The 27558-nt window shown below is 57.1% G+C and overlaps 1 protein-coding gene across 11 annotated transcripts in view; it reads left to right on the top strand.

Moving 5' to 3' along the window:
* The window catches only part of TNRC18 (trinucleotide repeat containing 18), an 89154-nt gene that overhangs the window by 13404 nt on the left and 48192 nt on the right, over window positions 1-27558 (top strand). For 6 of the 11 annotated variants that reach the window (XM_027125682.1, XM_027125681.1, XM_027125678.1 and 3 more), the window contains 6 exons: window positions 14722-14877; window positions 17151-17276; window positions 17728-19452; window positions 26182-26284; window positions 26560-26765; window positions 27080-27226. In XM_027125682.1, coding sequence (XP_026981483.1) covers window positions 14722-14877; window positions 17151-17276; window positions 17728-19452; window positions 26182-26284; window positions 26560-26765; window positions 27080-27226 — 2463 coding nt within the window. Of the gene's footprint in view, window positions 1-12898; window positions 13239-14721; window positions 14878-17150; window positions 17277-17727; window positions 19453-26181; window positions 26285-26559; window positions 26766-27079; window positions 27227-27558 lie in introns of those variants that run through there. The other 5 variants (XM_027125687.1, XM_027125686.1, XM_027125683.1 and 2 more) reach the window with 5 other exon arrangements.

The following is a 27558-nucleotide window of genomic DNA, read 5'->3' as shown; positions in this document are numbered from 1 at the left end:
GAAAAGAAAAAAAACAATATCTAAAATTTTTAGACGTGGGAGACAACGGTAAATCAAATGATTTCCAATAAATCAGCTTCTCACCCTGTCACACGTAGGGTGAGAAAGCAGTTCACAGTTGCCGAACCTGGGGAAGGTCATATGGCAGTTGGACTATTTGCTAGTTGGACTGTTTCAGACTTTGAGTTTGAAATGATTTCCAAATGGGCATTTAACAAAATTAATCTGGATTGCTGGAGATTGGTAGACGGGAGGGAAGAGGGAACTTGTCCGTGGTGAGGAGGTTGTCAGGGGGGTGATAGTGACCAGGGAGGGAGGCTGGAGGTGGCCAGGGTTTCGTGTCTTGCGGAGGTGGGGCTGCTGAGATCGATGTGGAGGGGCAGATGAGGAGGACAGCAAATGGATTTTTGGTCAGTGCTACTTCTGGAGGAATGGGGAGGAACAGGTTTGAGGAGAAGCTGGTGATCGAGCATTCTTGATCTGGATGTGGCCAGGTCGGGGTGATCTTGGCTCCTGGCGCGGACCAGTCTGCAGTCTGATCTCACGTAACTGCCACCTGGTCCCTTAGAGCCCTGTCTTTGGTCACGTGGGGTCCTGTCTTTCACCCAGAATCTACCCCCATCATGAACCTCACCTGTCCTTTACTTCCCAGCCCAGCTTTTGAGGGCCCCTGTGGGAGCTGCTGCTCAGGACAGGTCTTGGGCCTCCCCAGGGGCAGTGGGGACCCCTGGCCAGTGGCCAGTCTTGGCCCTCAGGGCTAGGGTCCTTGCCACGCCAGCTGCCCTAGAGGCCTGGCATCTGACTTTGGAGGAAATCAAGGCCATTTGATCGGAATCACAAAAACAAACCATCTTTGCGTGCCGTGAAGGCATTCACCATCTGCATCCCAGGTTCTTTTATGAGCTAATGAAAGTGATGGACCCTCAGCCCAGAATAAAAAACCTGCTTCACACACTCTCAGTAATAATTTTGCATGTTCTGGGCCTTATGCACCAGCTTAGGTTCATCTTGCAATCTCCAGATAACTGCCGGGGGCAGGAGGGCCTCGGGGCTGAGGTCGGATTTTGCTCTTCCACTTACTGGGTGATGACTCTAAGCCTAGATATTCTTGTCTGTGAAATGGGTCCATTAATGGTACTGAAGTGCCTAGCGTACGAATAGCCCTGTGCAAAAGTTACAGTAAAAGTGATTGCTGTAATTAAAATTGTCCTTAACCAGTGACTCACGAATCCCTGACTCTAGTCTGGTCCTCTCTGAGGACCTCTGAAATTGTGTACGTAGCCCCTTTGTATGGTCCACGGGCTCCTTAGACTCCAGGGTGCCAACTGGAACCCATTTTTATTATTATTCTCCTTTTTTGGTGGAATGGATACTCTGTGAAACGCTTCAGTCCTGAGTGGTCAGTACTTGCAGTTTTACAAAATGAACACACTGATGTCACCACCAGCCAGCTCAAGATCGGGACGTTTCCCGCATCCAGAAGGTTCCCTCTGCGCTCTCCTGGTCACCATCCACCCCACACCCAACTTCATTCTTATTTCTGTTACCTTAGATTAGTTTTCCCTGTATTTGAACTTTCTGTAAATGGAGTCATGCAGCCTGTCCTTTTTGATTTGTAGCTGTTTTCACTCACACCAGCGTGTAAGATTCATCCGTATCTGAGGTGTGAAGCAGTAACTGATTTCTGGTTGCTGTATAGTATTCCACCTCGTGAATACGGCGCCGTTCACATCACTCCTGTCTGTTGATGGACGTTTAGGTTGTTTCCAGTGTTTGCTATGAATAGTGCTGGTATGATCGTGCCCTTTTGGTGCACATAGGTACACATTTCTTTGGCCGTGTAGATAGTATCTAGGACTGCAATTGGCGGGTCACAGAGTATGTATAGGTTCAGCTTATGTAGCTGTGAGCTTTCCAGTGGTCGCACCATTGTGCAATCCGTTCCCTGTCTTCCCAGCACGTGATGTTGTCAGTTGCTTTAAATTCTATTCATTCTGGTGAGTAAGTAGTAGTACCTAATTGAGCGTGCGTCCCCTCCACCCCCACCCGCTCTGCATCTTAGTTCCCCAACCAGGGATTGAACCCCGTGCCCCCTGCACTGGAAGCTCAGATTCTTAACCACTGGACTGCCAGGGAAGTCCCTGTGCCTGCATCTTAAACACTTTTTTTCCCTCATTTTTTTAAGCTTTATTGAGGAATACTTTGCATCCTGTAAAATTCACCTAGCGAAAGTATACACTTCTGTTTTATGCAGAGTATAAACTTTAAAGTTAGGTGTCGTTTAAAAAGTCAGATGGTATTAGCAGGATTATAGAGAGAACCGGCAATCCCTTGCCTCCTGTCTCCCCATTCCTGATGCCCCCTTTAAATTCTCCTGGCTGTTTTTCTTTTTTGGCCTTTTCATCCCTATTTTTCTGTAATTCCCTGCTTCTACTGCTAGTTATTTTTTAGATTTTGAGATTCTTTGTTGACTTCTATAGAAGATGTGGATTTTGCATAGACCGTCCAAGTCTCTATCCTGACTCTCCCATTTATTAGTGTGAGACCGTAGGCAAGTTTCTTTACCTCTCCTACCTTGATTTTCTCATCTGTAAAACGGGGATAACAGTAGTATCTACTTCATGAGATTGTTATGAGGATTAAATCATTAATACACGTAAAGCATTTAGAACAGTATCTAGAAAATAAGAAGCACTTAGTACACGTTGCTTGTCGTTGTTGCCTCACGCCATCCCCCACCCCCATTCCTCCTTCCTCTCTCCTCCCAATATTTGTGGAATACAGTTTTGTTTTGTTGTTGTGTTGTTTTTTGTTTTGGCGGTGCCACGCAGCCTGTGGGATCCTAGTTCCCCCACCAGGGATTGAACCTGGGCCCTCCTGGACCCTCGGCAGTGAAAGCACAGAGTCCCAGCCACTGGACCGCCAGGGAATTCCCGAAATACAATTTTGTTGAGATCAGTTTTATTATTATGGCTTTGGATCTGTAAATGTTTGTATTTGAGCCAAGTGATACAATAAAATTCATTTCTTTATTTCCTTGAGTTATTAATTGCCTCTTTTTTCCCCCCATTTGCAGGGATTTCTTAGAATCTCTGTCCTCTCACCTCTTGGTATAGTCTTCATTTGGTTAGATCTGTTGGATGAGCTGCGTCTTTCTCCTCTTGGAGATGTCCTTCCTGCAGTTTTTCTTCTTCCTTCTCTAGTCTGGTTTGCCTGGTGGCTGGGCCTGTTCAGACTCACTGTCCCTCTGTGCTGTGTTGCACCTCCTGTTTCCTGATTCTCATTCCTTCCTCTTTCCTGCTTTCCTTGTTTTGGTGGAGCATATCTTGCAGTAGCATTCTGTGAAAGGATGCACAGAAGGCAATTTTTTTTGAGGCCTAGTGTACCTGAAGATGCCTTTATTTTACCTTCAGGCTTGACGGGCACCTTGGAAATCATTGGAGGAACTGCAACATCACCTTCTGAATTCCAGTGCAGCTTCTGAGGGTGTGATGTTATCTTGATTCTTGATCTTTGTACGTGAACTTTTTGTCTTCCCTTTTACAAACGCCTAAAATCTTCTAGAACCACGTAATAGTTATAGAGCACTGGCTCTGAAAGTCTTACACATGCTCTTCCACTTGCCACATGGCCTTGGACATGTTACCTAACTCTGTAAGCTTCAGTTTTTTCTTTTGTAAAATGAGTAATAGTGCTTACCTTTTACATTTTAAATGAAGACTTTTTGAATTACTTTTAATTTTATTGGTATTTTATGGTTTGCGTCTCACCATTTTTGCTGTTCTTTCTAGCGCCTCTATTAGATAGTGGATCTCCTAGAACGATCACCTGCTTTTCTTCTACTTTCTTTGCTATTTTCCATCTCTTTGTTTCTTCTGCTTTCTAGATGGTCTCAATTGTGTCTTCTAACTGTGCAGTTTGATTTTTTAATTAAGTTGTCATATTTTTAAATATCTAGGAGCTCTGTCTTATAATCTGGATGCTCCTCTCTTTTTTTAAAATATTCGTTTATTTTTATTTTTGGCTGCGTTGGGTCTTTGTTGCTGCCCGTGGGCTTTCTCTAGTTGTGGCGAGCAGGGGCTGCTCTTCGTTGCGGTGCGCGGGCTTCTCACTGCAGCGGCTTCTCTTGTTTCAGAGCACGGGCTCTAGGCGCGCGGGCTTCAGTAGTTGTGGCGCATGGGCTTCGTTGCACCGTGGCATGTGGGATCTTCCCGGACGAGGACCAGGGATTGAACCCGTGATCCCTGCATTGGCAGGCGGATTATTAACCACTGTGCCACTAGGCAAGTCCTTTTATTTTTTCAGTCGCGCCCTGTTCTCGTTTCATGGATACATTAGTTCTCATCACTTGCAGGATATTAACTATATTTTTTTCTGGAGTTTTCTTCTCTCAGGCATGGTCTCTGCTCCTCTGGGTCTTTTTTGTCTTTCACGTTGGAGACTCTGCACGTGTCTGGCTGGTTCTCTGGTGTCCCTTCATATTTAAGAAAGAGGCGCTAACAAGCTGATGAGACTGGGATCCAAGGGGGGGACTTGTTGACCATTGTGGAAGTTTCTGACAGTGTCTGTAGGTCTTCCTTTCTGTCTTCCTCAGTCTCCCAGGCTGGAGTCCTGTTAACAGCCTCCAGGGAGTTTAAACTTGGCCACCCCTCTTCCAAGAGCTGAGTGTACCTTTTAAGGATGAGGATTTGTACTCAGATCCCATTTTCACTTTGGTCCCCACTCAAGGGTTCCATTCATGCGCAGAAATGTTTCCTTTTAAAACCGTGTTGCTGCCATTTTTGTGAGTGTTGTGGCACCTGGGGAAGGATTTTTTTCTTTTCTTTCTTTTTTTGGCATGCGGGATCTTAGTTCCCCAACCAGGGATCGAACCGGTGCCCCCTGCAGTGGATGCGTGGAGTCTAAACCACTGGACCGCCAGGGAAGTCCTCTGGGAAAGGATTTGTCATACTAGATCTCAGTGCCCTGGGACCCGGCTGCCTCTCCTCCCCTGGCCCTGTGCCGGAGAGACCTGGTTCCTCTCTGTCTCCGCCTTCCCACTAGGACACTGCCCTGTTTTGGGCCCATAGTTCCTAGAAGGCCCTCCCTCCATCCCTATCTCTACTTCCTCTAGGCCAGGACCTCCTTTAGGGGGAAGAGAAATCAATGGGGAAATCCTCTGTAATTGCTTTAGAATTGAGAAAGTCTGGAGCCCTGGGGCGAGGCCGGGGTGGATGCATTTGCATATCATTGGCAAGGCTGAGGCCTTGACCGCTCTGGGCTGCCTTGGGATCCCCTTTATTTAGATGTGAGCACCTACTTTGTGGTCTGGGTGTCTGGTGGGAGCAAGGCAAAGTCCTAGCCTACAGGGGGCCCAGATTCTGGGCTGGGGGAGGGGCTGGAGTTAAACCCAGATAGCCCTTCTCTTGCTGTGACCTCTGCTGGGGAGGAGCTGGGAGGTCTGGGCGGCTGAAAGGTGCCTGCTGGGATCCAACCGTCTTGGGGTAAGGGCTGGCTCCAGCGGGAGGGGAGGGAGGCTGGAGGTAGCACTTAGCCTGGATGAGGGAGCTGGAGGAATAAAGCCCCTCGGGCCAGCCCTCGGGCCCAGCTGGACCCCTCCCCTCGTAGGTGGGCGGGGCAGATCAATCTGGCCTGGTGGCTTCTGAGCCTCTGCTTAGCTCAGAGGAAGAACCTCTGCAGCTCAAGATTCTCAGCCACGTGTACCGCACGGATGGGAGCTTGGGGACGTTGGCAGTGGCCACAGGTCCTGTGGCCCAGTCACAGCACCAAGAATGTGCGAAGTAAGCCCCCCACCCTCTAGCTCTGTCCCTCAGCCTTGCTGGTCTGTCTTCTTGTGTCACCTTACCCGGGGAGAGGGGAGTGCCATGAAGCGGAGGACACAGGCACGGCCCCAGGCACAGTTTCTTTCCTTTCTTGTCTGCCCTTCATTTTACTTTATTTTTGAAGGTGAGAGCTTTATTTTATTATTATTATTTTTGTTGGCCGCACCTTGCAGCTTGCGGGATCTCAGTTTCCCCACCAGGGACTGAACCTGGGTCACGGCAGTGAAAGCCCGGAATCCTAACCACTAGACCACCAGCGAACTCCCGATTTTACTTGAGAGGAAAGTAAGGCTCAGAGAGGTTGTGTCACCTCCCCAAGGTCACACAGCCAGGAAGTGTGGGATCTAGGGGCCAGACCTGAGCTCTCTGGCGAGAAAGCCAGGGGCTGGGGAGAGATGGGGTATGAATGAGAATTTTTCTTTCTCTTTTCCTTTCTGGGCTCATTTTTATTTATTTACTTGTTTTTGTTTTTGCAAATTTTGTCAATGTGAGAGTTCCATGAAAATTACTCATGCTTGTGTTCAGATTGGCCTCCCTCTGCGCTCAGTTTTTTAAAGGATATTTTTTTATTGGGGCTTAAAGGACACACAGAAGTAAGCAGAGATCATAAACGTACAGTTTGGTTATTTTTTCCACAAACGGAATCAACCAGGTTAAGAAGGAAACCCAGGTGCCCTGTTCTGTCACCCTGTCCCAAGGTGACCCCAACCTGGTTTAAATCACCTGCTTTGAATTGTCTGTTGGTGCCCCTTCACGTTTGTGGAAGCATATAGTGTGTTCTCTTGGGTGTGAGTTTGTGAGATTTATCCTGCCCTGGTCGCTGTAGTGCCTTCTCCTTGCTGAAGGGGTTGCCTCCTGTGAGAACGTAACAATTTGTTTACCCAGCTCTTGTTGGACATTTGGGTTATTTTCCAGTTTTGGCGATTACTGGTGAGAAGATCTTTGAATTCCAATTTGCGATCTTTCTACGCAGACCTGCGAGGGCATTGCTGGGTCAGAAAGGTTTCTAGATTCTGCCAAACTCTTTGAGAATGGTTGTACTAACTTATGCTCCCTCTGGCCATGTATTAATATTGTCCATTTTTCCTTTTTGACACGTTAACCCTTCTGGTGGGTGTGCAGAAGTTTTCATTCGCATTTCCTCCATGGTTTATGAGGCTGAGTACCTTGTCATGGATTTACTGGACACTTGGACGTCCTTATTTGCCACTCTCCTGTTGCATCTTGCCTGTTTTTACATCATGGTGTCTGCCTTTTGCTTGTTGATTCTCAGGCGTTCTTTATATATTTTGGATACAAGCTCTTCAGTGGGGCACAGATCTTTCTCCATGAGGTGGCTCACATTTCCATTCTCCTAATGGCGTCATGTGATGAATAGACATTCCTAATGTTCATGTACTTCAGTATATCAGTCTTATCTTTATGGTCAGTGCTTTTTTTTTTTTTTTTTATGGTCAGTGCTTTCTAATGTGGTCTTTAAGAAAGCTTTGGCTGCCCTTGGGTCGTGAAGGAATTTTCCAGTGTTTTCTTCTAGAAGCTTTTGCCTTTTGCCTTTCTGCAGTGCACCTGGAAGGGATTTTTAGGTATGGTGTGAAGTAGGGGGTCAAGATTCATGGCTTTTCCCATATTGGTGTCCAAGTGGACCAGCAGTGTTTATTGAAAAGACCATCCTTTTTCTACCCTGTGCAGTGGTGGGCCTGTTTCCGAACCGTCCTGTCGCCATAGGCCTTTTCGTTTACCCATGTGCCGGTATCACACCAGCTGCATTACTGGTATTTGATAGCCTAAGTCTTCCCACGTTATTCTTGATCGTGAAGGTTGCCCTGGCTATTCTTGATTTTCTGTGTTTCTATATAACTGTTTCTTTTAACTAGTACAATACATGTAAGTTTGCCACTGTAACCATTTTTACGTGTACAGTTCAGTGGCATAAAGTACATTGACATTATCAGTCAAGTCACCACCATTAACAGTCACCACCGTCATCTCCAGAACATTTCCATCCTCCGAACTGAAACTCTGTCCTCATGAAGCACTAACCTCCACCCCCCTCCCCCAGCCCCCACCCTCTACTTCCTGTCTCTATGACTCTGGCTCCTCCAGGGACCTCCTAGAAGTACCATCATAACAATATTTGACCTGTGTCTGGCTTACCTTGCTTAGCAGCCTGTCTTCAGGGTTCATCCTTGTTGGGTCAGGGGTCAGAATGTCCTTTCTTTTTAAGGCTGAATGATATTTCATAGCATAAAGATAGACCACATTTTGTTTATCCAGTGGACCCTTGGGTTGCTTGTATCTTTTTGCTGTTGTGAATGGGAATAACGCTGCTATGAACATGGGTGTGCAAAAATCTCGTCTATTTTTCACCCGACTTTCAATTCCTATGTAACTTTTAGAGACAGTTTGTCAATTTTCACAGCGCCTCCCCCAACCTTTGCCCCTACTGGGGTTTGGATTGGGATTGCATTAAATCTCTCCATCATTTGGCTGCAGCGAGCATCCTAAGAAGTACATCTTTGCCCACAAAGGTGATTTCCTTGAGGGGGACCCGCAGAAGTGGGTCTGGGCTTTGCCAGCCTGCTGACTTGCTTTCCAAAAGCTGGGATGGGTTGGCTGTGTCCTCACCCTCCCTCTGCTGCTCCACAGACCCCCCCCCCCCAGCCCACAATCAAACTAAAAATATGCTGATTTGATAGATGAAAATGACGTCATCCTGTCTCGGTACTTGTTTGCGAAACTAACTTTTTCCTGAATTCGGTCATCATTTACTGTTCTTCATTTGTGAATTGCCTGGGATTCTGATTGAACGATAAGGCTCTTTCTTTAGGAGACAGGGCATTAACCCCTGCTCTGGCTTAGATATTACAGAAATCTTGGGATGGATGGGAGTCTGAAGGTCATTTTATCCAGAGGGTCCTCGGACTATTTTCAGTGGCTGTCATAGAAACGCCAAGTCACATGTCTGTGCTCTGGGCTAGAATGGGCTCTTTTCTTGGGTGATAACCCTGATCTGCTCATGCTGATGAGATGCTCTGATAGCCTTTGGTGGCTTCTTAAGGAATGCAGTTCCTTTGCGAGGCCAAAACGTTTTCAAATAGGAAGGGAAAACACATTTGTCTCTTGTTTGGTTGTGGAGGGGTCTTCGGGAGTGAAGAGATGAAAACAGGGTCTCGAGTCCAGGTGCTGTGGCTGAGTGAAAAAGTGTAGTTCTGGAGTCAGAGCCTCAGTTTCCTCATCCGTAAAATGGACAAGAATCTCTCCCTCCCAGAGTTGATGGTGGGGGTGGGTAGTTTGTGGGGAGGGTGGCATGGGGGTGGTTGGATTAGAGACAGCATGAAGTGAAGCCTTGAAGCCCTACGCTGGCTGTGAAGTAGGGCCCAGGAAAGGCTCCTCTTCGTCCTTCATCCAGTTCTAACTGATCGTGACCTTGCCCATCCCTCCCATCCATAAATATTAATCGAGCACCTACTGTGTACACTGTAGGTACACAGGGGGGCACTGGGGATGGTGTAAACCTACACTGTAAGGCAGGGGTCTGCAAACTGCCTCCGAATCTGGCCCATCTCCTGTTTTTTGTAAATAGTTTCACTGGGACAAAGCGCAGTAGTTTTAAGTATTGTCAGGCAGGCAGAATAGGCCTGCGACGCCTAAAGTATTTATTACCTGGCCCTTTCAAGAAGAATCTTGCCTACTCCTGTTCCAGTGGGTGGAGAGGGACAATAAGCAAGGAACTACAATAAAGGAGGAGCTAATGTGTATATGGTCTGATAAGTGGTGATAAGCACGGTGGAAAAAAGTCAGGAAAGGGGGTGGGGGTGGGGCAGGTTGCAGTTTATGGGGCCCTGGTGACGGAAGGCCACATTCGCTCCCTGTCACCTGGGCTGCAAGAGAAGGGAGTGAGGTATATACAGACGGGAGTATACAGATAACTTGCAGTATCTGGAGGGAGGAATGGATTCCAGGCTGAGGTGCAAAGGCCCTGGGGTGCAGCCCGTGGGGCTGTGCTGTCCCATATTCCCGCCTGCCCAAGCCTGTGATAAAGTCCTGTGAGTCCTTCATTGTTTACCAGACCTTTGTACCCACCATGATCTCATCCAAGTCCCCCTCCCCTCTCCCACCAGCGAGGACTTCAGGTATCTATTATATAGGCAGTTTCTAGAAGGAGCCCAGTGACTCCATCCATTACAGAGGCAAGGTTCCACTGACCGGCTAAGGCGGCCTCACCGTTGCCCTCTCTAGGGACCAGCAGGTGAGCGTTGTGCAGCCCCCTGTGGGGTTCATCCGGAAGGGCCTCATTCCCCAGCCCCCAGCACCTGGGAGCCCTGCCTGAGCAGTCACGGGGAGGAAGGAGGGAAGCAAACACCTTTTCAGGATTCGAGTTCTGCCTCCTGGTGACCTTGGCCAGCCTGGGAGTCGGCAGAGCCCTGAAGCCCTTCCTGTGTTCTCAGTGTGGCTGAAGGAGGTGGCGATGGCTGAGAACAGGCTGGCCTGCACCCCGAAACTCATGGCTCTCTGCTGTGTTCCTGAGATGCAGTGCATGGGGTGGGAGGGCCTGGGATGTTGGCGGGTCCCAGCTTGGGAGGGCCTGTTAGCTCAGTCCTGGAGGGGCACAGGCGGGGTGGGGGGGTGCCAAGGCTGGGTGGAGTGGGGGGGCCCATGCCCAGCTCCCTGCTGCTTACATTCCAGAGGGACCTGGACCTCTCCCCCGGGCAGTGGCAGGGGCACGGGCACGTTGCCCCATAGCCAGGCCTCCGGACCTCCTTTCTTGCCCCGGGGGCATCCTTCCTCTCTCACTGGGACCGGAGAAGGGGAAAACCATTTTCCAAGCACCTTCGAGGGCCAGGCCCTGTGTGAGGGGGTTCCCTCACTCAGGGTCTGAGGGACAGTGGCCGGTGTGGAGCCAAGGGCCTGGCGTGCTGGGATTCCTGAGCTGAGGCCTTGCTGTGCAGTGTGCTTGTAGCACCAGCTGAGCGACTTGGTTGCCCCGGCCCGGTGATGCCAGACAGTCTCTCTGAGCCTCAGTTTCTTAGTCTGTAAAATGGGGGTAACAAGATTCCTTCACTCCCAGGGCTGTGGGAGGGTGAGCCAGGACGGGAAGGTGCCAGCCCGGAAACCTCTGGGCCCTGGGGCGCCCTGGGCAGCGAGGTCAGGGAGAGATGCAGTGTTGGATTCAGAGGCAGAGAGAGGAGCTTACGTGTTTTTTTGTGTGTGTGTTTTTTTTTAAATTGAGGTGAAATTCACACAACGCGCAATGAATTATCTGAAAGCATGCCTTTCCGTGGTAGTTAGTGCATTCATCATGGGCAACCACCAGCTCTCTCTAGTGTCAGAATTAAAAGTTTTATTTTAAGGAAGGACAGATGGAATTTGGGTAGAGGTGATAGTCCCACTTGGACCCTGACCTGGAGCAGTTGCTGGGCTTCTTCAACCCCCAGGTCACGTAGCTATAAAGAAGGAGGCCCTTCATGAAGGCATTTCAGGGACATGAGTTCATTTAATCTGTGTCCACCTGGAGGGGAGAGATTGCTGTTCTCCTACTCTTCAGCCTGGGGCAGTGCAGTAACTCAGACTCAGGGAGCCGTGGGCGTTGGGGCCAGGGTTTGATTTCCACTGTCCCCGGGGGACCCCCGCCTCTGTCGCACCTCTGTCCGTGGTGGGGGCCTGGCCGGTCAGAGGTCCCGTCCCTGCCCTGCTCCGGTTTCCAGCAGGGAGGAGCCTTCCATCCAGACTGTGGCTAAATTAAGTCTAAATTAATTAAAATTTAATAAGATTGAAGATGCGGCTCCTCAGTCTCACCCGCCCCACGTTTCAAGTGCCCAGTGCCTCCTGGAGTGTCCAGCGAATATCTGGAACAGGTGTCTTTGATTCACCAGGTTTTGGTCTGTCCAGGATGGCGGGCAGGCCAGTGGGAACGTTTTCCCACGGGGGATCCTGGTGGCCCTCGAGTGGCTACCCTGTAGGAGGGGTGTGGGCTGCACGGCTGGGCTCCGGGTCAGCCCTGGCTCTGCCCCTGGGCCAGGGCTGTGTGGCTTTGGGATTGTCCTCTGTGCCCCATGAAAGGCCTGTGGGAAGATTCCGTGAGCGTCTCCGTGTGAAGCCCGGTGTCCGTTGAAGTTGGGTTAGGTCCCCCTTTCTAATTATGAACAGTGGTACTTTATTACGGGCTCACTGTGTGTTCTAGGCTTGGACAGTCGTGGAGTGAGATACTCGCGTGGGTGGGTAAGGTGGCATTGAGGCCTCTGGTCACCAGGGGGCGGCCTGGGACCAGGGAAGGAGGGCCAGGCCTTGACCTCAGTCTGTGATGAGAGGGATGGAGACCTCTCCCACCCCAGGCTGTGCTGGAGGACTTCCAGCCAAGTCTAGGGAAAGGCGGTGGGCTCTGGCTAGACTGTCACTGCCCCCCAGAGCCCGGAGGCCTCCACCCTTCTCTGTGAACCCAGGAGGCCACCGCTGTGTCCCCAGGGGTGGGTGTGAGTGGAGGATGTGTCCCTAGACCCTGAGGAGAGCTCCAGGTACTCCAGGGTGGGGGGGATGCGGGGGTGTGGAGCTCAGAAGCAGTCCGGAGATGCCGGTGGGGCGGGGTCGGGGGGTCAGCTGCTTGTCTTCCACCCTAGGGGGACCAGGCAGGACGGCGGGAGTGGCACATGCGTCCTCAGGTGTCGGGAGCTGTGCTTGCCTTCTCTCCTCATCCTAACATGTGTCCATCTGCTTTTGCCCTGAGAGGATCAGACACAGTGCAGTCACTTAGGCCAAGAGCTGATGCCTGCTGTGTTCCAGGCCCTGGGCACGTCGGCGGAGGCCGACACAGGTCTACATTTCCACGTCGTCCTGGGTGGAGGGATTCTCTGAGGCCCAGGGAAGGCCCCGAGGTGGGAATGAGCGGAGGGGCCGGGGGAGGGAGTCCCAGCAACCGGGGGTTTATCTCATGCGTCTGAGCCCTGCCCCTCCGCTGCCTCAGGAGCGTCATCGGGGGAGCGGGTGGGGACAGTGAAGTGTGCAAATAAACGCCACTGTCCTGGGCCTGGCGGTGAGGGGGCTGGCACGCCCGTTTAACGGAGCTGCACACAGCTGCTCTCGGAGGGCCCAGGCCTGCCCGCCGGGCCCGGGGGAGGGAGTTCGGGCACCGTTGAGCCCCGTGGCAGGCGGGAGCTGTTGGCAGCATCCGGACCTGGGGTGCCGCTGGGCGGGTTTCACAAGCCCGGGCAGGGGCAGGCCCAGGGCAGGAAGAGCCCGCGGCTGATGTAAGCCCTTGCGCAAACCCCTGGCTGCCGCTTCCGGAGCCGGCCACCCGCCGCCCGCAGAGGAGGAAGCCTGGGGCCTGGCGGCCCGGAGGCCCCGCTGCCCGGGCTGGGGCTGCATGGGCCGACTGACCGGCCACCATGGCCCTGGGTCCCGAGGGCTTGGCGCTGGAGTCCGGTGAGGGGGCTGGTGGGGAGGGGATGGGGGGCCCGGACGTGGGGTGGTGGTGATGCCACGTGGTGCCAGGTGTCCTCCCGTCGCTCCGCCTGATGCCGGCCCCACTCTGGGCGACAGGGAGGAGGCCCTGCCCTTGTGTGCGCCCTGAAGGGCCTGGGGGGACGTTTGGGCCTCCTGTGCCCCCGGGGAGGTGGTGAGGGCGGGTCTGTAGGCCCTGCGTGGAGGGGGGACTCAGAGGGTGTGGGTGGGCGTCTGCGAGCCCCCTGAGGGCCGGGCTGGGGCCCTCTGGGCACCCGAGTTACACGTTGTCTGTGACCCCCTGCGGCCTGTCACTCTGGGCCGCTGCAAACGGCACCTGCGTCACAGGGGCTTAGAGAGGTTACCTGAGGGGCACCCGGGGAGCTCTTACCTCGGTGGCCCGAGCTGGTGCCTTCCAGTGAACGGGCGCTGCTGCCGTTTATTGTGATTATTATTGTTAAACGCGAGCTGCTTCCTTCACTGCGATTCTCAAGGGAGGCGTTATTATTATCCCCATTTTGCTGACAAGCAAACAAGAGGCCAGGGAAGGGGAGCACCCCCCCCGCCCAGGTCTCCTAGGCCTCCCCCGGCCTGTGAGCTGGGGGCCTGCCAGCGTCTTGCCCTGAAGGACGGGCACGTGGAGCTTAGGGGCAGCACCCCTGGATGGCAGGAGGGAGGACACACCCCTGCGGTGGGGGCCTGGCCACATGGGGCGTGGCAGGGGCGGGTGCGCTTCCACCCAGGCCTTAGCCGGTTGTCCTTCCTGGCATCAGTGGCCCCCACGCCCCCATGTGAGGGACCCCAGTAGGAGGAGCTCTGCTCTCTGAAGGGACAGGCCTCCCTTGTCCACTGCTCTCATTCATTCCCTGATTCACTTGCTAATTCCCTGGAGTTCTGGGACAGGCTGCTGGGCTGCATCCAGAGCCCCCGGTCACCGGCTGTGGGATCAGGCACTTCCCGTCTCTGAGCCTCAGCTTCCTCATCCGTTAAATGGGCACATGGTTTCTCCCGCAAAGGGTTGGCTGAGGGGTTGGTCCGGGCCTGTCCAGGGCTGCCTTGGGGTCCTTGGAGGCCATTCTCCAGCTCTCAGAACCTGAGCCCCCTTCCACCTCGTCACTCTGTGGCCTCCGGAGGCCCCTGCCCCGCACCGAGCCTCAGCTTTCGGGTGCAGGTGGGGAGAACCATACCCGCTCTGGTCTGGGGATGGTAACGCCCTTCTGCCAGTGTCGGGTGCCCTGGAGGCATCTGGGCTCTTACTGGGTGGTTTTCTCAAGCCCTGAGTCTGGCTGAGTTGACCCAGGGTGGTCCTGAGTCCAAGGGGCTGGGATGGGGCTGGGCGGAGGAGGTTTGATTGGTCTCCCTGCCAGTGTCAGCCTCGAGAAGCAGGGAGAGGCGGGGATCTTGGGGCGGTGGGCTGGGCGGCGGCGGCCTGGTGGCTGCCTGACAGCCCCCCTTCTTTCTGCAGGCGAGGCCTTCTTGGGCAGCTTTGTGGCCAGCGGGATGGGGCCCTCGGCCTCATCCCATGGGAGCCCGGTGCCCCTGCCCTCTGACCTCTCCTTCCGCTCCCCCACCCCCAGCAACCTGCCCATGGTGCAGCTGTGGGCTGCCCATGCCCACGAAGGTAAGGAGCGAGCCAGGCGGGCGGGCCGAGGGCGCTGGGCCGCTGTCCCCAGCACTTCTCAAGTCTGCCGCCTCCCCTCTGTCTCCACGGCCACTCCTCCATGCGGTGGCCTGCGGGGCCCAGCTCTGGTCATCCAGCCTCCCTGCTGTTCTTCAGATGCTCAGCGCTCCCTCTTGGCGCTGTCCCAGGGCCTTTACATGTGCAGTTCCCTCCACTTGCAGCCCCGCACCGCAGCTCACTGGCTATCTCCTGTTCCTCCTCCAGGGCTTGGCTCAAACACGCCCCCCACCCCACCCCGGTTCCACCTCCCACTTGTGATGACACATTCTTCTGTGTGCTTTTTCATGAGGTACCTGTTTCCCCACCAGTGAGCTCTGAGGGCAGGGTCTGGTTTGTTCTGCTGTCCGCTGTCTCCTCAATGCAGTCAGCTCGTCAGTGATTGTCATTGTGGGAGCAGTGGGACCAGGTGCCATTGGGCTCTCTTGTTGCTGTTCTGCGGTGACGCCCCTAACTGTGGGGAGGTCTGCCGGCTTGGCTTCCTGCCAGCCCAGAGCAAATCCTGGGCCTCCGTGGAGCCTCAGTTTCCCCTCTGTCAGTGAAGGAATGGGCCTGGGGGACTCTGAGTTCATCCTCCACCTTGGGCTCCGGTGGAGTTTAGATGCTGGGTGCTCGCTCGCTCCTGCTGCCTCCTGGGTGCCCTGGGGTGCTCCCGGGTCAGGCGCCTGTTGCGGGTTCAGGCTCTCCTGGGCCTTTCGCCGCCCACTGTCTCCCTACTTCCTCTCTGTGCCAGTTGTCACCGAGTGCTTCCGTCCTTGTCCTGACTTGTGTGTGCCCCGCACGGAGGGGCGATCCTGCCTCTAGGTCTGGGATGGCGGGCAGTCCTTCCGGGCTGGGGTCCCATCTGAGCCTCCCATTTCCACCAGCCCAGAGCGGGGGTGCTCGAGGGGCCTGAAGGGCAGAGGCTGCCTCTGGTGCCCGTGTGGCATCAACCTGACTCCCTTTTCTCCTTTGCCGGCAGATACCGGTAATGATAGTAATGATAGCAAGCGATGCAGTGTCCTTCCTATGCGCAAAGAACTGCATACTCGAGCTCGCTTTACCCTCAGAACAGGCCATGAGGAGGGACCATTATGCCCATCTTACAGATGGGAAGGCAGTGGGAACCAGTGCCTACCTGGGAGTGTTGTTTCAGTGATGAAGCGAGATAACGTCTATCAGGTGTTCCTTATCGTCTTGTGATTGTTGTTAATGTAATTGTCCTGTGGGGCTGTGGGTGAAGATGTGCGCCCAGTGTGGCCAGGGACGGCTCCTGCATCTCTGGCCTCAGAGGGAGTGACTGGGGGGCATGGGGGACCCAAGTCCCTCAGGGATGGATCACCAGTGGGTCTGAGGTCCTGTAGGACCCACCGCCCAGGAGGAGAGGCAGGATCCTCCTCCATTGCCCCGGCACCTGCTCACCTGTCTGGCCTTCCTGGCCCTGGTGAATGGCTCTTGGGCCTCCATTCCTTGTGTACTCTTTCAGGCCTCTTGTTTCTTTCTCTGTGGCCTCCGTTTCCTGTCTTCTGCACCCTGTAAGGCCCTGGTTCTGGGGCATCACTGGTGGGGTGGAGGGGGTTGTGGGAGGTTAGGAGGACCCCTGGCAGGAGGAATTCTTTCCTAGAAGCACCTGCCTGGGAGACCCAGCAGCTGGAGATGCTGGGTAGGCTGAAGTTCAGAGAAGGCAAGAGACCTGCTTGGCGTCACACAGCAGAGAAGTTAAGCCAGTAAACCACTCAACTGGGTCCATGTTGGGCTGAGGTTAAGAGTTCTGGTGACCTCAGTTCAGAGCTAGGCTCCTCTGCTGGGGGACCTCGGGCAAGTGGGCCTCTCTGAGCCTCAGTTTTCTCATCTGTAAAACGGGGATATTAAGAGTATTTGCCTCACAGGTTATTTTCCTTTGAAATTTAAATAACAAAGGCAAAGCAGTTGAGAGGGTTTGGTCTGTGATTAGAACTGCCATCTATCTTCATCATCCTCATTGCCCTGCACTGGGTCCAATTTGATTCTCTTCCTGGGGGACTGGAGAGCCCTAGCCCCTGGGGGCTGCCGGGGACTGGAGTGCCAGGATTGGGAGGGGGCAATCCTTGCTGTGGGAGCTGGTGGTAGACCTCAGGGCTCCCAGCACCAGGGGGCTGACAGCCAAGACACGTTATTTCCAAGAAGCAGAGAGGGTGGAAGTAAGCTCCCGGTGGGAGGCATGAGGTGTCCCAGCTGGCTTCTTTTCTCTCTTGCAGGCTTCTCCCACCTGCCCAGCGGGCTGTACCCATCCTACCTCCACCTGAACCACCTGGAGCCCCCCAGCAGCGGGAGCCCCCTCCTCAGCCAGCTGGGCCAGCCCAGCATTTTCGATACCCAGAAAGGTCAGAGGGCAGGAGTGGGGAGACTGGGGGGAGCTGCGGAATGAGGTTGGGAGGGACCACTACCCAGTACTCCAGGCAGCATCTCAGCTGTGTTTCCCGAGACCCCAGCCCCCAAGGGCCCCCACAGGCTTTCTGGGCCCACCCATAGCCTCCTGGAACCTTCTAGTTGTCCGGCCCTCATCTAATCCTGTTGGGCCCTCTGGGCAGCTCTTAATTCTGGCCTCTCCCCCTTAAACAGATGAGAAAACTGAGGCTCAGAAAGGTTAGTAGGTGGCCAGGGCGGGGTTTCAGCTTGGTTTTATCCATTTCCAGAGCCTGCCCTCTCCTGGGGCTGCGCTGTGCATGGCCCTCCTCCTTGCCCTGGGGTCTAGGGCACCCTTTGGGGCCTCCCTTCCCTCTCCCCCGGCAGAGGGGGCACTCGCTCACGGGCTGCGCTCTTTCTTTTCTGCAGACGGCTTCTACCTGCCCGCCCCTGGAGCTCCGGGTGCCCTGCACTCCCATGCGCCCTCCTCCAGGACCCCAGGCGGCCACTCGTCGGGCGCCTCGACCAAAGGCTCTTCTCGGGAAGGTCCAGCCAAGGACCGGATGGGCCGCGGCGGGGAGCCGCCCCCACTGTTCGGCAAGAAGGACCCGCGGGCCCGCGAAGAGGCAGCGGGGCCCCGCGGCGTGGTGGACCTGACCCAAGAGGCGCGGGCGGAGGGCCGCCAGGACCGCGGGCCCCCGCGCCTCCCGGAGCGCCTGTCGCCCTTCCTGGCCGAGCCCGGGCCCCCGCGGGCACCGGGCACGGCCACCACCGAGTCCAAGGGCAAGAACCCGCCGCCGCTGCCACCACCGGCGCTGAGCCTCTGCAATGGCGCGGGGGACGCGGGTCTCCCCGCACTGGTGGCCGAGGCGGCCCGCGGCTCTAAGGAGACTGCGCGCCAGGACGAGAGCGCACGGCTGCGGCGCGCAGAGGCCCTGCTGCCGGGGCCTTGCCCCTGCCCCTCGCCGCTCCCGCCGCCGCCCGTAAGCAAGGGCCCGCCTGCGCCCCCCGCCGCCTCCGGGGCCTTCGCCGCACCGCAGCCCGCCCCCGCCGGCGTCTACACCATCTTCCCCGTGGCGGCCGCGCGTGAGGCGGGCCGTGAGCACCGTGTGGTGGCGCCCACCTTCGTGCCTTCCGTGGAGGCCTTTGACGAGCGCCCAGGGCCCATCCAGATCGCGTCGCAGGCGCGTGACGCCCGGACCCGGGAGCGCGAGGCGGGCAGGCCCGGCGTCCTGCAGGCCCCACCCGGCTCTCCAAGGCTGCCTCCGGACCGACCCGAGAGCCTCCGCGAGAAGAGCTCCGTGATCCGCTCGCTCAAGCGGCCGCCGCCCGCCGAGGCCCCACCGGCGCGGGCCGCGCGCTCCTCCCCGGACCCCCGGGCCTACCTCCCCGCCAAGGAGCTGCTCAAGCCCGAGGCCGAGCCCCGGCCGTGCGAGCGCGCCCCGCGCGGCCCCGCTGTCGCCTCCGCCTCCCAGCAGGCAGCCAAGCTTTTCGGCCTAGAGCCAGGGCGGCCGCCCCCGCCCGCCGGCCCTGAGCACAAATGGAAACCCTTCGAGCTGGGCAACTTCGCCACGACGCAGATGGCCGTGCTGGCCGCGCAGCACCACCACGCCAGCCGTGCCGAGGAGGAGGCTGCCGCTGCCGCCGCCTCCAAGAAGGCCTACCTGGACCCCGGGGGCGCGTTGCCCCGCGCCGGGGCCACCTGCGCCAGGCCGGGCGCCGACCTGCACGCCGCGGCCCACGGGCCGGGAGAGGCCTCGGCCATGCAGAGCCTCATCAAATACAGCGGCAGCTTTGCCCGTGAGGCCGTGGCCGTGCGTCCCGGCGGCTGTGGGAAGAAGAGCCCCTTCGGAGGCCTGGGCACCATGAAGCCCGAGCCCGCTCCCACCGCTGCCCCACGCGCCCAGGCCCGCCTCCCGCACCCCGCGGGCCCTGCAGCGGCTGGGGGCCGGCAGCTGAAGCGGGACCCGGAGAGGCCCGAGAGCGCCAAGGCCTTCGGACGCGAGGGCTCCGGTGCCCAGGGTGAGGCAGAGGTGCGACACCCACCCGTGGGCATTGCGGTGGCCGTGGCCCGGCAGAAGGACAGTGGCAGTGGCCGGCTGGTGCCTGGGCTGGCGGACCAGGAGCGTTCCCTGTCTCTGAGCAACGTCAAAGGTGGGTCCCGGGTCCCACCCCCACCCCTCACCTTTTCTTCCCCCTTCACCTCCCCACCTTTGCTCACTGCTTCTACCCGCCTTCTGCACCCCTCTCCCCCACCTTCCTGGTACTGTTTGTCCTTTATCCCCCTTGTGGGCTCTGGCTGCTGTTTAAAACTTATTGCTTTTTCTGTCACACACATAGAAAAATGTGTAAAATGCAGGAGAGGAGAAAGAAGAAAAGGGACCGTTAGATTTTTTCCACCACCCTGAACACTTGGAGCTCTTTCCGCAGATTCGTTTTCCCGTTTGATCCGCAGAGCCTCCAGTGCACTGTGATCTCGGGCCTTGTGTTTTTCCCTTGTGGGTGGGCTCTTGCTTTTGCCAACTTTTTATAAGTATCATTTTTAATGGTCTTTGGTGTTTCGTCCAGAGCGTGCACGGTAGCTCAGTTAGCCGTTCCCTCGTGGCATTTTAGTTTTCCCTTCTTTGATGTTTTTGTGTTTAGGAAGTTACTTTGAATACTTTCATGCGTTGCGGCCTCACTGATACTTTGAGTCATTTTCTAAGAATAGATTCCTACGAATAAATTAGCTTTAAGCTTTCAATTCCAGGTCCTTGAGGGAGGTAACCGTGCCTTACTTAACCTAGTTCAGCGTTCCCGGTACCTGGCGCATAGTAGGTGTTTGGTAAGTGAGTGAATGAGTGACTGAGTGTGACGGATGGCAACTAGGGCCTCGGCATTCCTGTGGTCTCGACATTGAATGCCTTTGTGACTTCTTAGGTAGGTAGCGAGTTTATATGCTTGTTTGCAGTCTGTTTTGTTTTAGACTCCTCAGAATCGTGTTTTAACGTTACTAAAGAAAACCCAAACAATCGTCGTTAAGTTCAGTAGGGAGGAATGGTGTGTTTTAACTATTAGTAAAGTTGAATATCTTTCCAGAACTCGGCTGATCGGTTACATTTCCGTTTGTCCCTGGCATATTTTGCCATTGGACTCCTTCCTGAGATTTTGGAGAGTTGCTGTTTGCGGCATTTTGGTTGGAACTCTGGACTTGGGCTGCCCAGAGAGAGCCCAGGAGTGAGCCAAGGGCCTCACCTGTGGGTCAGGCCCTGAGGCTGCCCCGCTGCACCAGGCCGTGGTCAGTGTGTTGAGGTGTGGGGTGTTGGCAGGCTGGGGTAAGGGCCCCGGAAGGAAGGCTGTGTCCCGCTGCCCCTAGCTCATGTGACTTTTTAACAGTCGGCCTGGGTTTCCTCCCCGAGTCTCTGTCCCCGCCCCCAGTTCGCTCCCAGACGCGCCAGCCGCAAGCTCAGGCTTGGCTCACATCGCGGCCCCGTGCGACCGGCTTCCCTGCGCCTCCTAGATTCTCCAAGATACACAGGCATCTTGGGTGCACGTCCCCTGTGTCCCCGTCCCTCCCTGAGCCTGGCCCTCCTGCGCCCGCCTGCACTGACTCCTGCCTGGGCTTCAGCGTCCGTCCACAGTGAGCGGCCAGTGCTGCGTCCTGTCACAGCTGCTTCCTAGACCCGTAGCCCCAGCCCTGCTCTCCCAGAGGAAGCCTGGTAAGGCTCTAGGCTGCCCTGGGTCTCGCCCGGTCACTGCCCATCTGAATGTACCGCAGCTGCAGAGGCTCAGAGCAAGTGATGTCCTAGGGAATGTTTGTTGAACTGAGCCCACTGTTCCGTGTGGAGCCCCCCTGGAGCCAAGGGAGGCCCGTCCTCGGACCCCAGGGGCTCACAGGAGGCCCTGCCTTAGTCTGGGATTCAAAGCCTGGGCATTGGCCCTTGGCTAGGAGGTGGCCGGCTGGGTGGTGGAGAAGCCCGCTCACTAGGTGGGCAAAAGATCTTTTGGGGTCCTTTTTTTAGAAGAATGCTCGTGTGACACGATATGACACCCCAGTTAGGACTCACGGCCCCCAGAACTCATCCTGGTGGCCAGAGTACCTGGCCGTGCCCAAGGGACCTGTGTCCATGGGGTTGTGAGTGTGTGTGGGAGAATGTGTATGAGGGAGTGTGTGTGAGAGAGTGCAGGTGAGAATGTGTGTGTGTGAGCGTGTATGTGTGTGCAAGTGTCTGGGCGGGGGGGAGGGGAGAGAGAGAGAGGATGGGGCAGTTTGGGATGAGACCTTCAGGAATTATTGGGCTGAGACTGCCTTTCTGTTTGCCGGTGACCAGTGGAAAGCGAGTGGAGTCTTACTCTCCTTAAAAAAAAAATGCCTGTGAGAAGTGGTGATTTTTCCCCAATCTGGACGACCCTGGGGGAGGGGAGAAGTTGGCATTACCCCAGCTGAGTGGTTGTTGCCAGCCCCGGGGCTCCTGGGTTTCCCGACTTCCCGGCTCCTACTTTGTGGAGTGAGCCCTCTGCCTGTCAGTGAGTTCACATCCAGGCTCTGCCCTTTGCAGCTGCGTGACCTTGAACCTGAGGCCTGAGTCCTCTGGCCCCTGGTGTCCCCATTTACTACGTGGCGCTAGGGAGGGCCTCCTCGTTCCCTGACGCCAGGTGGGCCGAGGCGCTCGTAGTAGGTGCTTCGTAAACAGGCCTTCCTTTTCTCTGTTCCCATTCAGGGCCTTAAGGGCTCAGAGCTTCTGCCATGAGCCCGAGATCCTTTTATGGGAAATGCCCCGAGGGCTCACCCAGGGTCTGGTCTGGCTACAGGGGTCTTGCACCCTGAGATGGATGAAGGGCGGGCTTCACGTACACCTGTGAACCCCAGACAGCAGTGCCCACGCCGAGAGGCCAGCAGACCAGCACCTTCCCTGCCGTGTAGCAGGGGGCCGTGTGCCGGCAGCCCCACGTAGCCCCGGCCACCAGCTCTTCCTGGTGGATCTCTTATTCTCCCAGCTTCACAGATGGGAGAGCAGGGCCTGTGGAGGTGAGGTGACTCGCCCTGGGTCACCCGGCTAGAAGAGGCGGGCTGAACTTGAACCCTTAAGCCCAGACCTGTGCCTCCCATCTCTTTGTCTTGCCCGTTATCACCTCTATGGTGGAGTCGAATTGGGGACCAAATCTGGGGGGCTCTGATGGTGCCCCCACCCCGCCCTGCTGCCCATCATACCGGGCAGAGCTGGGGTTGCATCGGGTGTAAGCGGTGGTATTGACCCCCAGACTCTGGAAAGCACAGAATTGGCCGGAGTTGGTGGTCGCCGTATCTGCAGAAATGCTCAGATGGAGTCTGGGAGGGAGTTGCCATGGGAACCAGGCCTTAGCCTGAGCCTCTGCCGTTACGGCCGGATTAGAGCATGTGACCCACGGAGGGGCTGTCAGTGCTGGGGACGTGGGCCCTGGGGCAGGGCTGCAGATGGGTGACGGCAGTAGTGCTGCTGTTTCACCAGTGCCCACCCTGTGCGGGCTCTGTGTGTGGAGGGGTGTGCACCCTGGTGGTCAGGAAGACCCTGTCAGACCGCGATGCTAGCCTGATGCCTCCTTGTCGGTCAGTGGTGTGACCTGGGTAGCTACCCTTCCTGTGCCTCAGTTTCCTCATCTGGGATGGGCTGAGGGCTGGAACCCCCCTCCTGGGTTGATGACCACTGAATGAGTGTGTGTATGGAGAGGGCCCTGGGCCCTGCTGGGCACACAGGCGGCTTTGAAATGTTGGACGTCTCCAGAGCTTGTGCCTCGAGGGTTGGGGTGAAGGGGTCCTGGGTGTGTGGGACCTCGGAGCAGCTGACCCTCTGCCCCACACGCCTCCCTGCTGGAGGAGCTGGTCCCTTGCCATCCTGGAGCTCAGCACAGAGAGGCGATGGGCCCTTTGGTTCGCTTGTCCACAGGGGGCTGGAGGGAGGTTGGTTTTCAAAACCTCAGTCAGATCATGTCTCATCCCTGCTCAGAGCTTCCTCTGGCTTTCTCCTTTTACCTTGAGCAGAATCTCAGCCATATTCCCTTCCACGGCCTGTACCCCGCTCTTCACCTGCACCCCCTCTTCCTTATTACTCTCTTCAACCACCGTGGCCCCCTGGGCACGCTCCTGCCTCAGGGACTTTGCACCTGCCGTTTGTTCTGTCTGCATAGCTCACTGTTCCTCTAGCTATCCTCATGAATTCATTCATTCACTTCCCACGTATTTGCTGAGCAGCTTCCTCTGTGTCAGGCATTGTGCAGGAGAGAGGTAGACAGCCAGGAGTGTGACTGCTCAAACCAGAGCAATGCACAGTCTGAGGAGGAGACAGACGGTGAACAACCAACAAGCAAAACAGCTGTGTGTTGTGCTCAGTGCTGTGAGGGAGACAAATAAGGGAGCATGAGAGAGGAGAGGTGGTCTGGGAGGGCTTCCTGGAGGAGGTAGCATATGAGCTGAGCTCTTTCTGGGGAGGCTGAGTAGTACAGAGGAAGGGCACTCTGGGTGGAGGGAATAGCGTGTGTGGCCCTGAGTGTGACTGGAGGGCAGAGAGGCTGTGGGGGTACACTGGAGGGGACAGCTGGGCAGCATGAGTCAGGCCCAGGGGCTTGGTTCCATGGGGCTGGCCCTCCGTAGGAGGGACAGGTGTGAGCAGGGATTAGAGGGAGCAGGTTGGAGCAGGAGGACGAGGGTGGTGCCCCGGGGCGAGGTGGTGGAGGGCATGTCCCATTTCTTTGGAGATCAACTGTATTTGGAGGGAGCGGTCTGGGGCTCTGGCGTGAGTGACCCTGGGGGTGGTGGGTGCTCCCAGGTGGGCGGGCCTGCATACAGGTTTCTGGTGCAGGTGGCACCTAGGGTGGGAAGCCCCTGAGGGCCTGTGTGGTGACAGCCAGGGCAGTGGAGAGGCACCAGGCCTGAGGACAGAGGTCTTGGGGGCAGGCCACGCTGCAGATGCCTGTCCCTTCTGGGGGCACCAGGAGCTCTGTGCCAAAGCCTGTCTGCCACCCCGGCGTGGCCAGTGGGCGGGAGGGTCTTCGGGGTTTCTGCGGGCCTGGGAGGCCATCCCTGCGGGAGAAGGAAGCTCAGACACATGCTCTGGTTTCGCAGTCCAGCTGAAGGACTCTGGATGGCCCTGCCTGAAAGCCCGGGATGGGAGGGGGCCCACAAGCAGGGCCCCTTCCAGTCCTTCATCGAGGGGGTGGGCGGGCTCAGGGTCCCCTTGGCTTTGAGAACCACATTGACACTGGAGGCCGGGACACCCTCACTGGGTCTCACCCCGAGTTGGCGCGGGCTTGTTCTCCCACCTCCCGCCTTTCCCCTCTGCTTCCTGCACTTCCTGCCATGTGCTGGAACAGTCGTGGGGACCGGGCGTTGGCTCAAGAGTCGGCTCAGGGCTTGCATGGGGTGACTTAATGGATCGCCTGGGACGCACCTGTGTGACCCACGGGGACCAGGTCGGCAAGAAGACTCCTTCGCCCACTCCCACCCTGACGGTGCCCCAACTCTCTGGCTTTTCTCTGCTTAACCACACACGCTGCTTCCTTGTCGCTCCAGTGGCTTCTGGAACTTGCAGACTCGCCCCCGGTGGCCCCTGGCCCATCTCCAGCTGCCTCTCGGGATGCGACCCTCCCTGATTCAGGCTGCCTGGCCCCCCCCCCCCCCCCTGTGTGCGTGGTCCATCGGGCACGTGGGCTTGTGTGGCTGCCCCTCCCCGTGGGCTTCTCTTCTTTGTTCTGGGGCTGTGGGTTTCCACCTTCCCGAAGGGGAAGGAGAAGCCCCTGCATCCCTGAGCCTCTCCTGGGAGCTCTGTTCTTCCGGAGCTCCTGGTGATGGGGGTGCAGGAGGGGAGAAACGATGGGGAGATGCTCGACGGCCGCATTCCAAGCTGGATCCCCGCCCACGAGGACCATGAATGTGGGGACTGCTGGGGGCCCTGGCAAGGTGGCCCTGGACGCTTGTCTCCAGCAGGGTGATAACCGATAAGGTCCGGGGCCCTGGGGACGGCTTCCTCCCCGGGCGTACCTCCCGAGACCTGGGTGGGAGGACACCAGTCCAGCATGACTGACCCTAGAGAAGGAGTTAGTCCAGCCTCGGCGGTTTAGAAGAGTCTCAGCTGCCAGCTGAGTGGCTTCTGCCGCTGGTGATAGCGCCCGCCTCCTGGGCCCTAGCCGGCCCGGGGCGGCCACACGCGTGCTGGCTTCCGTCGTATGGAGTAGAAAACGTCCAGGAAGAGTGGGGCAGGTGGGGCGAGGAGGGCTGGACCCTGGGTGCCCTCCACGAGCTCCTGCCCCTGCAGAACTGGCCGGGACTTGAGGACCTGCCTTCTCTGCTCTGGGGAAGGCGGGGAGCTCACGGAAGGTGCAGCTGGACCAGCCATGGGTCGAGGGACGTCCCCTGGGCACCAGGACAAGGGTGGGTGAGCCGGATGGCAGCCCGCATATCCTCCACTCGCCCACACACACATAGCATTCTCTGGTTTCACTTTTCCGTCTTGATTTTGAAAAGATCAGCCACAGGTCTGCAGCAGACAGAACCATGACGGGGCCTCGGGGGGAGGCTGATTTCCCGCGGCCTGGGCCTCGCTCTGCTTCTGAATCGCGACCGCTCTTTTGGGTTGTGGTTTCCCCTCCATCCTAACCTCTCCCAGAACCTGCCTTTCCGGTGATAAAGTAGTGAAACCATGTCAGCGAATGCCACTCGGTTCACACCCCGTTGTTACTCGATCTGTGTTATGATGTTTTACTGCAATATCCCGGTTACCTGTGCGAGTTCCAGGTAGGCTCTTTGAGGGGCGATGGAGGGATGTTTCTGGGCACGGAGGGCGTCCGGCCAGGGTGAGGGAACCGCTCAGATGCTGAGGGCTTGTTGGGGCCCTGAGTGTGCCTCACTTCCTGCCTGTCCCCCTGACCCAGGGCACAGCCGAGCCGACGAGGACTGTGGAGATGAGCGGGCCAGGCACCGGGAGGAGCGGCTGCTTGGGGCGCGGCTGGACCGGGACCAGGAGAAGCTGCTCAGGTGAGGGCCTGGGGCAGCCCGGGAGGGCCTGGGAGCCCCAAGGCAAGGGTGGATGACCCTACCTGGCTGCGGGGTGGTCCTGAGAGTGTGGGACACCCTCCCGAGGAAGGCCCCGGGGGCCCTCTGCCGAGCCCCAGCTGGCTCTTCTGTCCACCGGGTGCAGAGTCGGCCCAGCAGTAGCCTGGTGTCCCCCGGTTACTTGGGGCGGTACCCCTTCTCTCCCACCCGCCCCTGGGGCCGTCCGGCCTGTCCCTGACGCCCCTGTTCGCTTCCAGAGAAAGTAAGGAGCTGGCTGACCTGGCCCGCCTGCACCCCACCAGCTGTGCTGCTAACGGCCTGAACCCCAACCTCATGGTGACCGGGGGCCCGGCGCTGGCAGGTTCCGGTCGCTGGTCCGCTGACCCTGCGGCCCACCTGGCCACGCACCCCTGGCTGCCCCGCTCGGGCAGCACGTCCATGTGGCTCACTGGACACCCCTACGGTGAGCGGGAGGGCGGCGGTGGGCCGGGATGGGGAGGCCTGACGTGCTGGTGCAGGGACAGCACCTCTCCTCTCTTCCCCGTAGTTCAGCTCCCTCACTGCCCAAGCAGGGCCATTATTAACGGCGCCAGCATTGTGGGCCCTTGGCCAAGCCTGTTTGTGGACAGTGCCCAGAGCGGGAGGGCACTGAACGCGCTGGGCGCGCGTTCACAGCCCTTACCCTCGGCTTCCTGCTCGGAGGCCCAGGAAGTGGAGGATGGGGGAGTAGGCTGGGCCTGGGTCCTCAGCACTGACTCGGGCATGGGTCTCTCCTAGGCTTGGGCCCCCCTTCTCTTCACCAGGGCATGGCGCCTGCCTTTCCACCCGGCCTGGGGGGCTCCCTGCCGTCGGCCTACCAGTTCGTCAGGGACCCCCAGTCGGGCCAGCTGGTGGTCATTCCCAGTGAGCACTTGCCTCACTTTGGTAAGTGGCCTTCCACAGTGAGACTGTCCCAAATGCCGTGGGAGGAGGACTGTCCTCCTGTGGCAGGGGGTGTCCGCCCAGCAGAATAGGGTGGCTGTGTCCTAAAGCCACAGGGGTCCTTGTTTTGATGAGTTCCTACCCAGAAAGCCCACGTGGAGAACCAAAGCAGGGCTGCCCTGGTGGGAGGCCTGGACCCTCTGCCTTGGTGCCCCCATTCCTCAGGAATCCACTTTGCAGACCACTGGGTATAGTAGGAGAAGGTGTGGAGTCCCCATGTTGGCCCCGGGCCTGGGATGTGGCTGCCCCTGGCAAAGGGAGGAGGACAGGCTTCT

Source organism: Aethalodelphis obliquidens, unplaced genomic scaffold, assembly GCF_003676395.1.
Source record: "Aethalodelphis obliquidens isolate GAN/ISIS:26980383/991018 unplaced genomic scaffold, ASM367639v1 scaffold30, whole genome shotgun sequence".
Lineage (NCBI taxonomy): Eukaryota > Metazoa > Chordata > Mammalia > Artiodactyla > Delphinidae > Aethalodelphis > Aethalodelphis obliquidens.
Note: the sequence above shows the minus strand (reverse complement) of the source record. Positions and strands in the feature narration are given on the sequence as shown.